This window comes from Mesocricetus auratus, unplaced genomic scaffold (assembly GCF_017639785.1).
Source record: "Mesocricetus auratus isolate SY011 unplaced genomic scaffold, BCM_Maur_2.0 Super-Scaffold_100026, whole genome shotgun sequence".
In the NCBI taxonomy this organism is placed as follows: Eukaryota; Metazoa; Chordata; class Mammalia; order Rodentia; family Cricetidae; genus Mesocricetus; species Mesocricetus auratus.
The window spans coordinates 16,094,178-16,108,360 of NW_024429207.1; the positions used below are offsets into that span (position 1 = coordinate 16,094,178).

The 14,183-nt window shown below is 44.2% G+C and overlaps 1 protein-coding gene across 5 annotated transcripts in view; it reads left to right on the forward strand.

Moving 5' to 3' along the window:
* Dlc1 (DLC1 Rho GTPase activating protein) overlaps nucleotides 1-14,183 on the forward strand; it is a 359,377-nt gene that overhangs the window by 327,449 nt on the left and 17,745 nt on the right. For all 5 annotated transcript variants that reach the window (XM_040731982.1, XM_040731981.1, XM_040731983.1 and 2 more), the window contains 2 exons: nucleotides 3,118-3,189; nucleotides 7,192-7,273. In XM_040731982.1, the coding sequence (XP_040587916.1) occupies nucleotides 3,118-3,189; nucleotides 7,192-7,273 (154 nt within the window). The remainder of the gene's footprint in view (nucleotides 1-3,117; nucleotides 3,190-7,191; nucleotides 7,274-14,183) is intronic.

Consider the following 14,183-nt stretch of genomic DNA (forward strand, 5'->3'; position numbering starts at 1 on the left):
AACACCCATTCATCTCATGTGCAGGCTGCTCTGTATGACCAACAACTAAGCTGCCTCCAAGACAAATTTCCTGTTTCCTCCTTGACATATTTGTGTGTTGCGTACTTAGCAGAACCCCTCGTATACAAGTTTCATTGTGTTGCCATTGTCTTGTAGCCTTTCTGTTTAAAAAAAAAACACCATCCTCATCAAGCTCACCACACCATCCACCTGCACTCAAGGAAAAGCTCTACCTTTGGAGACAGTTGGGATTGTTCACAATGAGCAACGGGAGATGCTAAAGTGACTGGCTACGTGCGTGTGGTATTCTCTGGGGTGTGTGTGTGTGTGTGTGTGTATGCTTGCTCGGGTGTGCGTCCATGCATGCACATGTGCATACACACACCACGGTGTGTATGTAGAGGTCAAAGTATAACTTTGAGACATTGTTTCTCTCCACCATGGGCTCCAGGATGGATCTCAGGTAAGCAGGCTTGTGCAAGGCCACTGTTTACCCAACATCCATCTTCCTGGTTCTTCTTCAGTACCTTAAACTTTTTCCCTTGCTACACCCCCCCCAAAAAAAGAAAAGCCTACTCTACACAGAGGAGCATTCTGGGAGTCCATGATTCCTCCCTCCCCTGGGACATCGAGCCTGTTTTAAGGACAGTTGGTTGATATTTCTGCCTGTGTTTTAGGTTTAGGATCTTTTATCCCGAGGATGATGTGAGCACGCATGAGGGTCAGTGTGAGGAAATGGACTGCTGTCTGGAAGATTCTTGCCTTGTCTTGAGTTCTTCAGATCCACCTGTCTGTGCTGGTTTTTTACGCGGGTGTTGGGCTTTGAACCTAGGCCCTCATGCTTGCAGAGCAAATGCTGTTACCCACGGAGCCATCTCCCCAGATCACACCATTTTTTTTCTAGCCAGGTGGCCCTAAAAGTGACCGGGTGACATCAATTTGGGAGTTAAATGGAGAGCACACCGTTTTCTTAATGATAGGAAATAACTGAGACACAAGCCAGCTGTAGACATCTGGATGTTTCTGAAATCACATGGGACCCTAAGTGATTAATGTATGTGAAAAGTTCTTATAATGTGTCAGTGATTACATTAACAGATGGAAGGATTGTTTGGAAAAATACATTGCCACCTTCACACCTTTCAACATGAACTCACTTGAATGAGGAAATCAAGAACACACTGCAAATAGGCGTCAAAATCTTTTGCCTTTTCCTTCTTTTTTAGGTATTTTATTTTTATTTATTTATTTTTCTAAGGTTTTCAAGACAGAGTTTCTCTGTGTAACAGCCCAGGTTGGCCTCAGACTCACAGAGATCCAAGTGCCTCTGCCTCGAGTGTGCTGGAATTTGGTTTGTGTCACCACCGCCTGGCCTAGATGTCAGAATTTTGTGACCTGGTACCTGCTGAAGCCTTTGTATGTGCACTGACCTGGTGCCCTGTGTGCATGTGCCCGAAAATGGACAGATGCTCCGAATTTCTAGTTACTTAACACTTGATAAGCGAAGTAATAAAGCAAACATTAGTTTTTAACTATCTGCTATCCAATGTCCAACAGTCTGTTTTTTGGAAATATTCTCTAAGGACATGGAAACAGTGACAAGACATAGACTAAAAAAAATCTGAGCTCTGGCAAAATGGCTCGGTGGGTGCTGCCACCACCAAGCCTGATGTCTGAGATCTGTCTCATGTCTCTATGGTGGAAGGAGAGAACCAACTTCCACAAACTGTCCTCTGACCTCCACATATTTATTACCCCTTAGGACACAAGCCCACATGCACACACACAAAACACATAATTCTAATTTAACAGTTAGTCCATGAAAAAGACAGTTTGGGCTCAGGTAATTCTATCTGTAGATCTTACCCAGTGCAAGCACCGAAGTCCTTCTGTACCTGTGCCCCTTCAGCTGCTCCCCCAACAGGCCTTGAATCTCGTGCTTAGTCATTGCTGCTCTCATCAATATGCTAAAATGACTCAAGAAAACAACCTTTCAGATGCTCTTCATCAGTCCAGTGGCATCCTCATTTTCGGTTGGGCATCAAGTCGGAAATCCACAGCTTGTTTGGTCCTTGATGTGCCCGATTATGGTATTCCTCCTACCTGCCTTGGTGCATTAAAGTTTTTAAAAGTTGCTCATTTTGAACAAAACAAAACAAAAAAGTTGGAGACTTTCAACATTTTTGTAGACAAAGCAATGTGATGTGTGTATTTGTAATAGTGGTCACCAGACTGACATCTGGCTTAATGAAGATGGGAATCTGGGCTTGATTAGCCAATGTTGAGACTTCTATAAAGTGAATAGCCTTAAATAACCAAGCACTCTAATGGCCTGAAGAAGGTGGGAAGAGGAGTTGAAAGGAATATTCTTAGTGCAAACACAGAAACTAATTAATGTGCCCAGGACCACCGCTGCGAGTCAGTTTTAACAGGATTGTAAATACGTGCTTGAGTGAGTTTTAACACAATGTGTCAGCTGCTGCTGGCCTCTCCGTTTACCAATACTATCTACAAGATGTTTAACCACAGGGAAGTGGAGCCTTTATTAGGCAGTTAGCCTGCCAAGATGCTGGGATTCGGTGACATCATATACCCTCAGTTTCCTGAGGCAGCCTGCGACTCTCCTACTGAGGAATACCTGGCCGCTCCTAAAGACACTTTGTCTTTGGCTATTAAAATGCCCAGGCGTCACAGGGCTGTGACTATGCCCAGTCAATCAAGTTCTGCTCTAGGTGTACGGGTGTATCTGGTGCGTTGTTGTTGAAGCGGAAGATCATAGACCTTGTTAGACCAACCGGACTTCAAATGAGTTATTCTGCCTGTTCTGTGCTTATAATGGGGATAGTCCCAGGGCCTTAGGCATGGCTGCATAAACCGCTGTATATACCACTGAGTTGCAGCCCCAGCCTCCTCTGTTTTCTTTAAAGAGAAAACAGATTATTGCATTTTAAGAGATGGAAATGTGCATAAAATGTAAGCCATTTGGTATGAAGTGGACTTTTTGTTCGTTCCTTTGTCTATATTGTTTTGCACAAGTTGTGTTTTACTTGTCTGATAGAATCAGTTTATTAAGGCAGGAAAACATGACTAACAAACTCATCTTCTGTTTGTTTTTAGAAATTGAAGCCAAAGAAGCTTGTGATTGGCTGCGGGTAACTGGATTCCCCCAGTATGCACAGCTTTATGAAGGTAAGGCGAGGATACCATCTTATTTTAAGTCAGCATAGTCATACCAGGTACTTCATGGGTCTAGAAGCTATTTGGAGACATTTTGTTTCTTAGTTAAGTATTTCTTTAAAAAAAAAAAACAATGGGATAAGTACCCAAGATTCCCACCATTCAAAACAAAAGAAAACTCGGTAATGAGAGTCATCTTGTCCCCCTGCGAAGAGTAGCCCATGTCCCAAAAACACTTAGTGGTTTTTGTGTTCTCATTTTCTGCAATTTTATTTAGGTTCTTGAAAGGTATATTTTGTGTAAAGTCTAGCTTTGCAAAAAAGAAAAAAGAAGGTATTGTGTAGATTTAATCTGTTCCTATAATACTATATTAAGGTTCCTCTAACCTGTGTTTCTATGGCTCATTTTCTTTGACTACTATATAATACTGCATCAAATGGATTGAAGATCATTCGATCTCTATTCTGGGTGTTGGGCATTTCAGTAGTTTTATTTTTGTAAACTGTTATTTTTGAACATTCATGTGCCTGTCTTTTGTAACACATGCATAACAATCTAACTTGCAGGAGCCCAGAAATAAGGTTTCCGAGTAATAGCAGGTGATGCACGTACTCCATTTTGTAGTGGACATTTTCCCACAGCGAGTGTCTGACTTTCCTAGTCCACACCGTAACAGAACAGGAAAATTAAAGTAAAAAAGGTCACTGGGCTAGTTTGCTTCCTTTGTCTCTGTGATAAAACATATGGCCAAAAGCAGCTTGCAGAGAAAGAGTTTATTTCATCTTGAAAGTTTACACCCCATCACCAGGAGAAGTCAGGGCAGGAACCTGGAGGGAGGAACTGAATGAAGCAGAGGCCATGGAGGAGAGTGCTGCTTACTGGCTAGCTTCCTTGCAGTACCCAGAAGCACCTGCCTAAGGGCAGCCCCGCCCATGGTGGGCTGGACCCTCCCAAATCTATCATTAATCAAGAAAATGCAACACAGACTCGCCTACAGGCCAATCTGATAGAGGCATTTTCTCAGTTGTGGCTCTCTCTTCCTACATGACCCTGGCTTATATCAAGTAGACAGGATGCTAAGGGACAGAGGAAGAGCACTCATGCCTAACTGATTCTCTTAGCTTTTGGCTCCGGAGGCTGATAGCAAGTGTTCTGCATCCGATGAGATGAATTAGCTGTTCATACGGGAGACCTATTATCTGTATATGAAATTAGTTTATAATAATCACAGCTTTGAGTGAACTCCATTTTATAGATAATTTTCTTTCTTTTTTTTTTTGGTTTTTTTTTTTTTTTTTTTTTGGTTTTTCGAGACAGGGTTTCTCTGTATTGTTTTGGAGGCTGTCCTGGAACTGGCTCTGTAGACCAGACTGGCCTCGGACTCACAGAGACCCACCTGCCTCTGCCTCCCAAGTGCTGGAATTAAAGGCGTGTGCCACCAACGTCCGGCTGATAATTTTCTTTTTTGAAGATTTCAACATTTTATACAATATATTATGATCATGTTTTCCCCTCTGGCAACTCCTCCCAGATCCTCCCCACCCCCCTACCCACCCAACTTCATGGTTTCTCCCCTTCCCTCCCTCCTCCCCTCCCCCTTTCTCTCTCTCTCTCTCTCTCTCTCTCTCTCTCTCTCTCTCTCTCTCTCTCTCTCTCTCTCTCTCTCTCTCTGTCTCTCCCCCCTCTCTCTTTCCCTCCCTCCCTCTCTCTCTCCAGCTGAGCTCTTTCAGACAACTCTACTGCAAGGTTCCCTGGGTCCTGAGGGGAAAGATTTCATGTCAGAGCAGGAGCTCAAGGCAGAAACCTAGAGGGAGAAACACTCATCCATTTAGGGCTGAGTGTTCCAAGGTCTCACTCTCTGTAATGTCTGGCTGTGGGTCTCTGTGTTTGTTCCCATCTGCTACAGGAAGAAGCATCTCTGATGATGGCTGAGCAAGGAACTGATCTGAGTGTAGAGGAGTGTCATCAGGAGTCCCTTTTCTTGCTACAGGGTTTTGTGTTGTTTTTAATTTTTATAACAGTAGTATTTGATTTTACAAAAGGCCCCTGAGCTCTCTAGTCTCAGATTCTTGGTCACCCAAGCAGTTCGGGTATGGGTTCCACTTTCATGGAGTGGGTCTTCAGTGAGATCAGATATTGGTTGGTTGATTAACACCCCCCTCCCCCCCCCCACACACAAGCTTTGTGTCACCATGGCCCTAGCATTTCTTGCAGGCAGGACACCATTGTAGATCAAAGGGTTTGTGGCAGGATTAGCCACAAACATTTTTCTTTTGGTAGTGTGCAGAATATCAGTGACACTAGAACGTAGGGGTGAAAGGTCTCATTTTATAGATAATTTTATTTTCAAATCAAGCAAGGTGTAGAGTGATCCCTAACATTATTAATACATAGTCTTCCGGTAGCACTCAGTGATTATTTACTTTTACGTTCTGAAGTAGTTTACCATCCCTCAATTTCGCAGTATGTATGCAATTTCATATTGTTCTTTTATTTTGATTTTTTTTACACTGCTTAACGTGGTGGAGTTGCTTGCCTTCAGACAGAACATCTGACCTATTAAAGGGTTTTGGAGGTGGAAGCAGGAGGAGCCCTTGTTGCTTTTCTAATTTACAGTTCTCCTGATGCTAGGGAAAGGTAATTGGATTTGAAGTGGCTGGGCTTTTGTTTTCCACTTTAAGATTAAATTTCCCTCAATTATGTCCTCTTGGCTGTTGATTCGCTGCTGGGTGGCACCTTCTTGTGCCTGTTGGTTTTGGTAAATCCAATTTCCAGGCCCTGTCTTGCTTTCACAGTCCTAAAATGCAGGCTCCGTCCTCCTGGCTGGTACCCCCACACCTGCCCCACATTTGAAGCATAGGCGGTAGGCAGACTTTGGGGTGTGCTGGCCATGTTCTGGGCGGTCATTTCCTACCTCATCCTGCCTCTAGGCCAGGTGAACAAGCCACACATACTTAGTGGCGTGGCAGCCCACGGACCCCTCATCTGCAGCCCACGGATCCCTCAGCTTCCCAAATAAGAAAAAAAATCGATTGTATATATGTGAGGCATGGCATGCCATTATATTACATGTTTATATTATGTAGTAATCAGAACGGGGTAATCCACATAGCTGTCATCCCAAATATTTATTATTGCTTTGTCTACTAGCCATTTTGAAAAACACAATCGTGTTCATTCATAGCTGTCTTAGGAACACCATAGCTTTAGTGGTTATCCCTCCGAGCCAACTTCCCATCTGCACCTGATAAACAACCTTTCTCCATCCCTCCCTCCCCCTCCCCCGTGTAGGCCCCCTTGTTCCCAGGCTTGTGACCACTATGTGACTCTCTACCAGAGGACTCTCTTCAGGCAATAATACAGAGAAATCCTTCCTGCTTTCAGTGGCCCATTGTTCTGAGAGCACTGGACTCTCACAGATTGAGGGACTTGGTTGTCATTGTTTTACAGTATCTGTGTAGCCCTTTGTTGTACCAGGAGTTAACCCCTTGGCCACCGTCTGGAAGTGCTAAGATTTGTTTTAAAATGGCATATCTTGAATTCTCTGCGGTGTATCCTATCATGTAAATGGCCCAGTCCTCCAGCTGTCCTTTGTCATTGTTCCTTGAATCTTTCCTGGCCCTGGTTCTGTTTTGTTTGGGGGTTTGCTTTTGTTTTTCCTGTGGCCCCTTCCCTGGTGGCGCGTGAACAGAGACATTTTTTAAAGCCCCATTACAAAGGAGACTCCTTACTGGATTCATTCTGGTTTAAATTATAACGTACGGCAGGCATTCACTGCCTGGTAATTAGCTTGAAGGTGGAGAGTGTTTTGAACCACTTCTGCGACAGAGAAACAACTTGGAGGTCCTAAACTACTTTAGGACTGGTTTAAACCAAGAGTGGAATTGTTGCCTGCACCCGCATAGCTTGCCAGGGAATGAGGACAATGGATGCGCACTCTAACACATGGCCGAAAGAGGCTAATCTGGCAAGATTCTAGGCGCTCAACTGTACTTGTTTTCCATCTCTCTACAGATCTCCTGTTCCCTATCGATATTTCTCTGGTCAAGAGAGAACATGATTTCTTGGACAGAGATGCCATTGAGGCCCTATGCAGGTAAACTGACATTTTCCTTTCTTTTAAAAACATGGTACTTGGATCTCAGCACTGGGGGGAGGGGGGACAGGGGCAGGGACAGTCCAATCTGAGTTCAGGGCTACCCTGAGCAACCCTGGCTCAGGAAAATAAATGTTTAAAAAAAATGACACTCATCTCTCAGCCTCAGTTTGAAGTCTTTGATGATCAAATGATACAGGGATATAAGTTGCTGTGTTATAAGAGTGTTGGATGAACGCTAAAGTAAAATGCTGTTGTGCGATGTATCATCGTTGAAATAGCATCCACGCTGGCGTCAGAGGCACTCACGTAGCACCATCCCAGACTTTGTTACCGTATGGCGACAGAAACTGTAAACTTTCTGGAGGTTGGGAAATGCAGGCTTTCTAAGGAGTCAATGTCACGGACCACGAGCACTATGGAGTCAAAGCTGCCCCTTACTGAGTGGAAGGAGACATTCAGAGGCGCAGGGCTTAGTAGAGGCAGCCAGGGATGTCATCTGAATTCCAAGGAGGCTCCTCAGAAGCGCCAGCTGCCCCAGGTAGAGTGACGACAGGATTAAATAGGCCGTAAACTCACTGAGCACAGCCTTTAATGTATGGGGGACAGGCAGTAAAGGGGCATTGGTGTGAGCTGTGAATAAAGCTGTCAGAGGTGTCCTGTTCGGTGAGCTGGTAGCTCTCCTGGCTGAGAAGCAGCTTGTGGGATTTGGAGAAGTAAAAGTAATAAAACCTGAGGCTACAAGGCGGCAGATAATCCTTTCAAACCCTGGATGACATTTTTATTCATCGAGCATTATTCATCCCTTGTAATTTTTCTCGAAACCTTTGAAAAGCCTTCACAGCCCAGTTCTCAGGGAATGGATATACACAGACAGAACTCACATGTTGGTTGGGTTCTAACATTAAAATCGGTTCTCTTTTCATTTCTAAAAGACCTTAATGACCTTAATTATTTGTGTGTGTGTGTGTGTACATGTGTACCTGTGTGAACACCTGTGTACCTTTGTGCATGCTTGGGGAGGCCAGAGGTCATTGTCCAATACTCCTCAGTTGTTCTTTGCCTTATCTGTTTGGAACTACGTCTCATTGAACCTGGAGCTCACCAGTTCATCTAGACTGTCGAGCCGGTGGGCTCCAGTGATGCCTGGCTTTTACCCGGATGCAGGGGATACAAACCCAGGCCCTCATGCTTGCTGTGACTGGGCTCCTTATACAGCCCCTAATGTTAGTGTCTGTTTTAACTGGGGAAAACATCTTAAGTTGAGATGATATCTCGTGTTTCTTTCCATGTGTAGATAAAGAACACAGTAACAGCTGTCACATGCACACACATGCACGCACCATCCTTTCTTGTATAATGTTGTTTGAAGCAGCAGACTTGAGTAGTGTGGTTTTGGGAAAAGATAGGTTACTGGATTTTGTAGCTTATGAAAGAAAGAAAAAAAAGCCATGTTTACCCCTCCCCCCCAAAAAAAAACAGTGTGCCGCTGTAGTCAGGAGTGTCCAGGGCATGCACACATTTTTCTGGGAAAAGTGAGTTTGTGTCCTGGAGTATGTAATATCATCACTGTGTCATCTGGAATGAGAAAATGCCACCAGTGCAGTTTGGAGAGGGAGAGAAGTCTTCGTCTGGAATCTGAATCGCCCCGGACATTGTAAAGATGTTTTCTCGCTTAGCTGCCTGGCATAATTAATTTCTTCTCAAGTCATCACTGACGCTAGTGCATATGAATGAGGTCACTCAGAAAAGGCATCCTAGGAAATACTTGAGCTTTGTGTCAGTCAGATCACCCGTTTCACACATGTTAAGCCACTTTGGGAGTCGGCCTTCTGAACTACATCAACCACTTAGGAATGTCTGGGTCAGAAAAATACCATCTCAGTATTTCAGCCCAAAGAGTTATGATTAGATTCTTGAAGAATTTTTTTTAGGAATTGTTCTTGAATATCAGTTCAAAAATCAACTTTTTCCTTTTTCGAAGGAAAAAGGCCTGCTGCACAGTTTGGTTTAGGCCAGCTGTGAATACCACCTAGGGGGTGCAGCCACCTCCCGTAGAAGAGACTAGATCCAAACTAAGAGAGGCCTGAGGAAACTGCTCCTTTGCCTGGGTTCAAACTTGGCCCTTGGCGGTGTATTCTGGGTCAGCTTCAGTTTTCCCTTGTGTGCATAAGACTAGCATATCCCATATAGGTTAGATGTGATAGTGAAAAAAGAGAAAAAAAACCAGTTTGGAGTATGTGCAGGAAATCCCAGAGTTGAGTTTACTTTTTTTCATTTTTGGTTTTTCGAGACAGGGTTTCTCTGTATTGTTTTGCTGGAACTCGCTCTGTAGACCATGCTGGCCTCGAACTCACAGAGATCCGCCTGCCTCTGCCTCCCATTAAGAAAACTATGATTACATTACGAGCAAGTGCTAGTTTTAAAGGCGTGCGCCACCAACGCCCGGCTCTTTTTTTCTGTTTTAATGCCATTTTAATTCTGCGTGTCATAAGTGCTCACTATCATCTCAGCCCTGGGGAGGCAGAGAAAAAAAAATGGGAATTCAAAGCCAGACCGGGCTAAACAACAAGATCCCACCTCAGACAATTACTTCCTAATTAGAGGGAGCTATTATTCAGGACCCATAATGATAGTCATCAAAATTTGGGGAGATGGAAAGCCCCAGGACCCGTGTCCACGAAGTCACATAATGGCAGTGACTTTGGCCTTTGAAAAAGGGAACAGAAGGGAGCCGTAGGCAGATTTCAAGACCCCCCATAGGTTTTCTGACATTCACTTTACGTGTGCGAACTGCAGAGATGCCCTCGCCTACGGAATTCCAGGCCCCTCAGATAACAGAGCTGTGGTGTGATTACAAACATCTCCTCTTGGCTTGTGATGTTGTCTGTGGACAAGCTTTCCATGCACATACCCCCCCCACCTTACCACCCCCACCTCCTCACCCGCCACCCCCTGTTTAAACATTTAAGCAGATGAGTTGGAGAAACTCAGTTGGAAGCATCCCGGGATTCCTCACATCTAGTGCTCTCCCGTGAGGTGGGCCACATCCGATAGGCAGTCGCACTAGCTTTGTACTTGGTTAGAAAATATCCACATTCCTGTATTTGTAAGTCATACAACAGTTGTGATAAAAAGTTAAAAGGAGCTGATTTCTTTTAATGTCTTTTTTATTCAGGGCAGAAGACTCTTAGACATAAAAGCAGGGATAGGATGAGGTTGAACAATGGTACTATCAAAATATAAACTTTAGTGATGACCAAAAATTAGAATTATGAGACTAGTAGGGTATAGAACATTTTTTTTTCAGAGACAGGGTTTTTCTGCATAACTCTGGCAATCCTAGAACTTGCTCTATAGACCAGGCTGACCTTGAACTCACTGAGATCCGCCTGAGTCTGCCTCTCAAATTCTGGGAATAAAGGTGTGTACCACCACTGCCTGACTTACCCTTCGGGTGTTATTTTAAGATAGCAACAGACTTGTTCCCTTGAAGAGACTGGCTCTTCTGTCAGTCTTGCTAGCTTCACTAACAATCTAAACCCATTAAGAAAACTATGATTACAAGCAAGTTCTATTAGTACTGGGAGAGTGCAGCTTGCTCAAACCACTGTGAGCAGTGCTGGGTACCCTTTGTCTTCCTGTAGCTTCAGAACATTCCATAGTGCTGTTTTCCTTTGGAATTGAACTGACTCCTCCTACCCACACAGGAAAGAAACGTGAACATCAGCTAGTAGTTGTCAAATAACTACATAGTCTGCCACTGTCATCTTCAGTATGTACTTTGTCCCCAAGCCACCCATGACCTGTCAAAGCTATGTCAAGCAGCCTTCCAGAGGCATCCTGACCACATTGCTCTTTCCATTCAGTTTAAAATGAAGCAAGTAATTGGGTGGGGGGTGGGGTGCTGGGAGCAGAATCTTATTGTGTAGCCCAAGCTGGGCTGGAACTCAACAATCTTCCTGCCTCCCTCCCAAGTGTTAGGATGACACCCATCAACAAATAATTTAATGTAAGCATATTAAGTGTAATTCCAAGAAAATCTGTAAGAATTGGGAGAGTTTTGGTCAGGTCCCTTGTTTCCTTAGCCATTCTTCTGTTTTTTTGTTTTAAATGCAAGGAGGCCCAGATCTCCACTGATATCCTTTTATCTACATGCCTGCAGCTCTGTGCAGCCTAACTCTTGAACCTTTGATAGTCCGCCCTTGGCTCCCTCTGTCTTTAGAACAGACCCAAGTTACCCAGGAGATAAGACCCACACATTCCTTTGGTACTGGGCCCTGGGCGGTGGTGGAGGGGGGCGGGTAGAATGCCCAAGGCTACAGATGGTTATTGATAACAGTATTCCAGCCACTTACTTGAAGGATGCTACTTCACTCTGCTTGACTTTCATTTGTTACCATCATTAATACTTGTCTCAGAACCAAGTGTAGAAGATGCTGTGTTTGGGCACTAGAGCCACTGTGTTTTAATCCTGGGTCCTGGGTCAAAATTCCTGAGCTCTCTGCACCCCTTTTCTTCCCTTATAGAGATAAACCGCAGTATAATCTCTAGGAAGATTGTCAGAGAACTAAGTATGAGCCAATGCATTAGAGGTGTGCAGCACAGTCCCTCACCCAGAGAGAGACAGTGGCAGTTAACCTAGCTAGAACCATTTTTTTTTAGTTCTTGATTAATATAACATGACTATCCATGTGGTTGCATGTATAGCTCTGTGTGGTAGCATGCGATGTTTCAATACTTGTATGCAAATCATGGTGATTAACGTGTCTACCAGCTTGCACTTTTACCATTTCTTGTCTTGAGAATATTCAAGTTAGCCATTTTAAAATGAAGTAATGTTAACTGTAGTTAACCCATTATGTTGAGTCCTTCTGTCTTTGTGCTGTATTCCCTACCCGCCTATTTGGAACTCACTGCCCCTTGCCAAATTCTAGTGACCATTCTTGTGCTCTTTTCTTTGAGATAAGTTTCTTCTCTGGTTAGAGCTGTTGTCTTATGTCCCTATGTCCCCTCTAGAAGTATACAGGCCCTCCTCGTAAGTCTTTGGAGATCCTGGGGAATGCAGGCTGGTGAAGGGAAAAATAAATGAAAACCATAGAAACCCTGAAAGTAACTTTGGCCTTCAGGAATGCAAGGCCATTAATTTGCTGCTACCAACATTAAAAGGCAAACTTGACCTGTATAAAACTAACCTCCTGGGTCTTTTTTGTTTGGCCCCAATCTGGAGTTTGTGAAGTCTCTTTCCCTCCCCCACCCCCATAGGCCTCCATGCCTAGTAAATCTGGTTATAAACATCATTCAACCATTAAAGCCCAAATGGAGTCAAGTGGAGATTTGATTACAGGTTTGATTAATGAAACCCAGACCTAAGACTAACTGTAACCATTCCTCATTCTTGAAACCTTGAAAAGATGGGGGGGGGGGTGCTGAAAATAGTGGGCGTGTCATTTAACTGCCGTCCTTTAGAGAGGGGTCCTACACCCGTCTGCGAGCCTACAGTGTTTCTCAGCTGTTTTCCTTCCCTCCCCATCCTGTGGAGAGTTTTCTGAACATCGGTGTCCTGCTTTATCTCTGTTTATTCTATAAGCACGTTTTCACATCATCTGTGGACTCAAAGGCAGGCTTATCAGGCTGCAGAAATACGGCCTGTCCCTGTGCCCTCAGGTTGTCAGGCGAGTTACCAGAGCAGGATGGGGGAGATAAAGCCTGAGGAGCACTCGGGATCAGTTTGAAGTGGAGGGAATTAAATGCTATGAAAATGTACGGTTGCAGCTTGAGAAAGAAATGCAGGTCCGATGGGTGGCGGGGAGGTCATGAGGCTTACAAGGTAGCATGCAGACACATTTTAAAAGGGTCATCATTTGAAGGAAGACTCGGTGATGGTCATCTGGAAGGTATTGGGAAGAACCAAGGCCTGGAGAGCTGTCACTCACACACTGTGGACACTAGTTAGGGAGTATGTAGACTGTGCCTTTTCCCCCCTTATTTCTTGTGAGTTTTAAGAATTTTATTTTTTAATGAAATCGATTGATTGATGGTTGGTTGATGGATTGACTGATTTCCATTGCACTAAGGATTGAACCTGGGACTTTGTGTGTGCTAGGCAAGTCTATCACTGAACTACACTGAGGTCCCTGTTTCTGTAATGTTACATGGATGTTACTTTTGGGCGGTGGGGCAGAGTGTTCACAGCTGCTGCAGACTGACCCCTGTTCAAAGAAGGTGATATTAGTGCCTGCTTGAACCCCGTGAGATTCTGGTTTGTGGGTTTGCAGTGTTCAGATTTTTACTAGACAGGCACTTACCAGCTAAGCAGTGTTCAGATTTTGAAATAATCATTTGTGCTCTTCCTGTTGGCATGGCATACAATCTTTGCTGATAGAAAACCGTGTAAAGCATTGAGCCTTACAGAAGGCAGGAATTTCCTCTCAGTAGACTAAACTAAAAGCTCTGTAAAATTACCTTCTGAGGTGGTCATTTGTTGGGAGATTACCGGGGCCTGTTGTCCTTTTTCATTCTTATTTGATGGGAGATGGGATACACTGAACGTTTCACCAACAGCCTTCCCCAGTTCTATCCAATAACCTGTGTCTCCCCTAAAGCAGACGTCACACTAACACTACAGCTATAGTATGCCATCTACTCAAGAAAAGGTAAAAAATGTCAACGAAAAGTACACGAAAGAGAAAGGCACCTTTTAAAAGTTATTCCCATTTTTGGAGACTAGAACTCACTAGGCTAGACCAGGCTGGCCTCACACTCACGAGAGACCCACATGCCTCTGCCTCCCGGGTCCTGAGGTTAAAGGCATGCACCACTGTGCCAGTACTAGAGTACTCATTTTATAGCGGAAGTTTACCACTCTCGGCTAAGTGAGTGCAGGGAAGCCTGCTGTGTGTGTCCATTG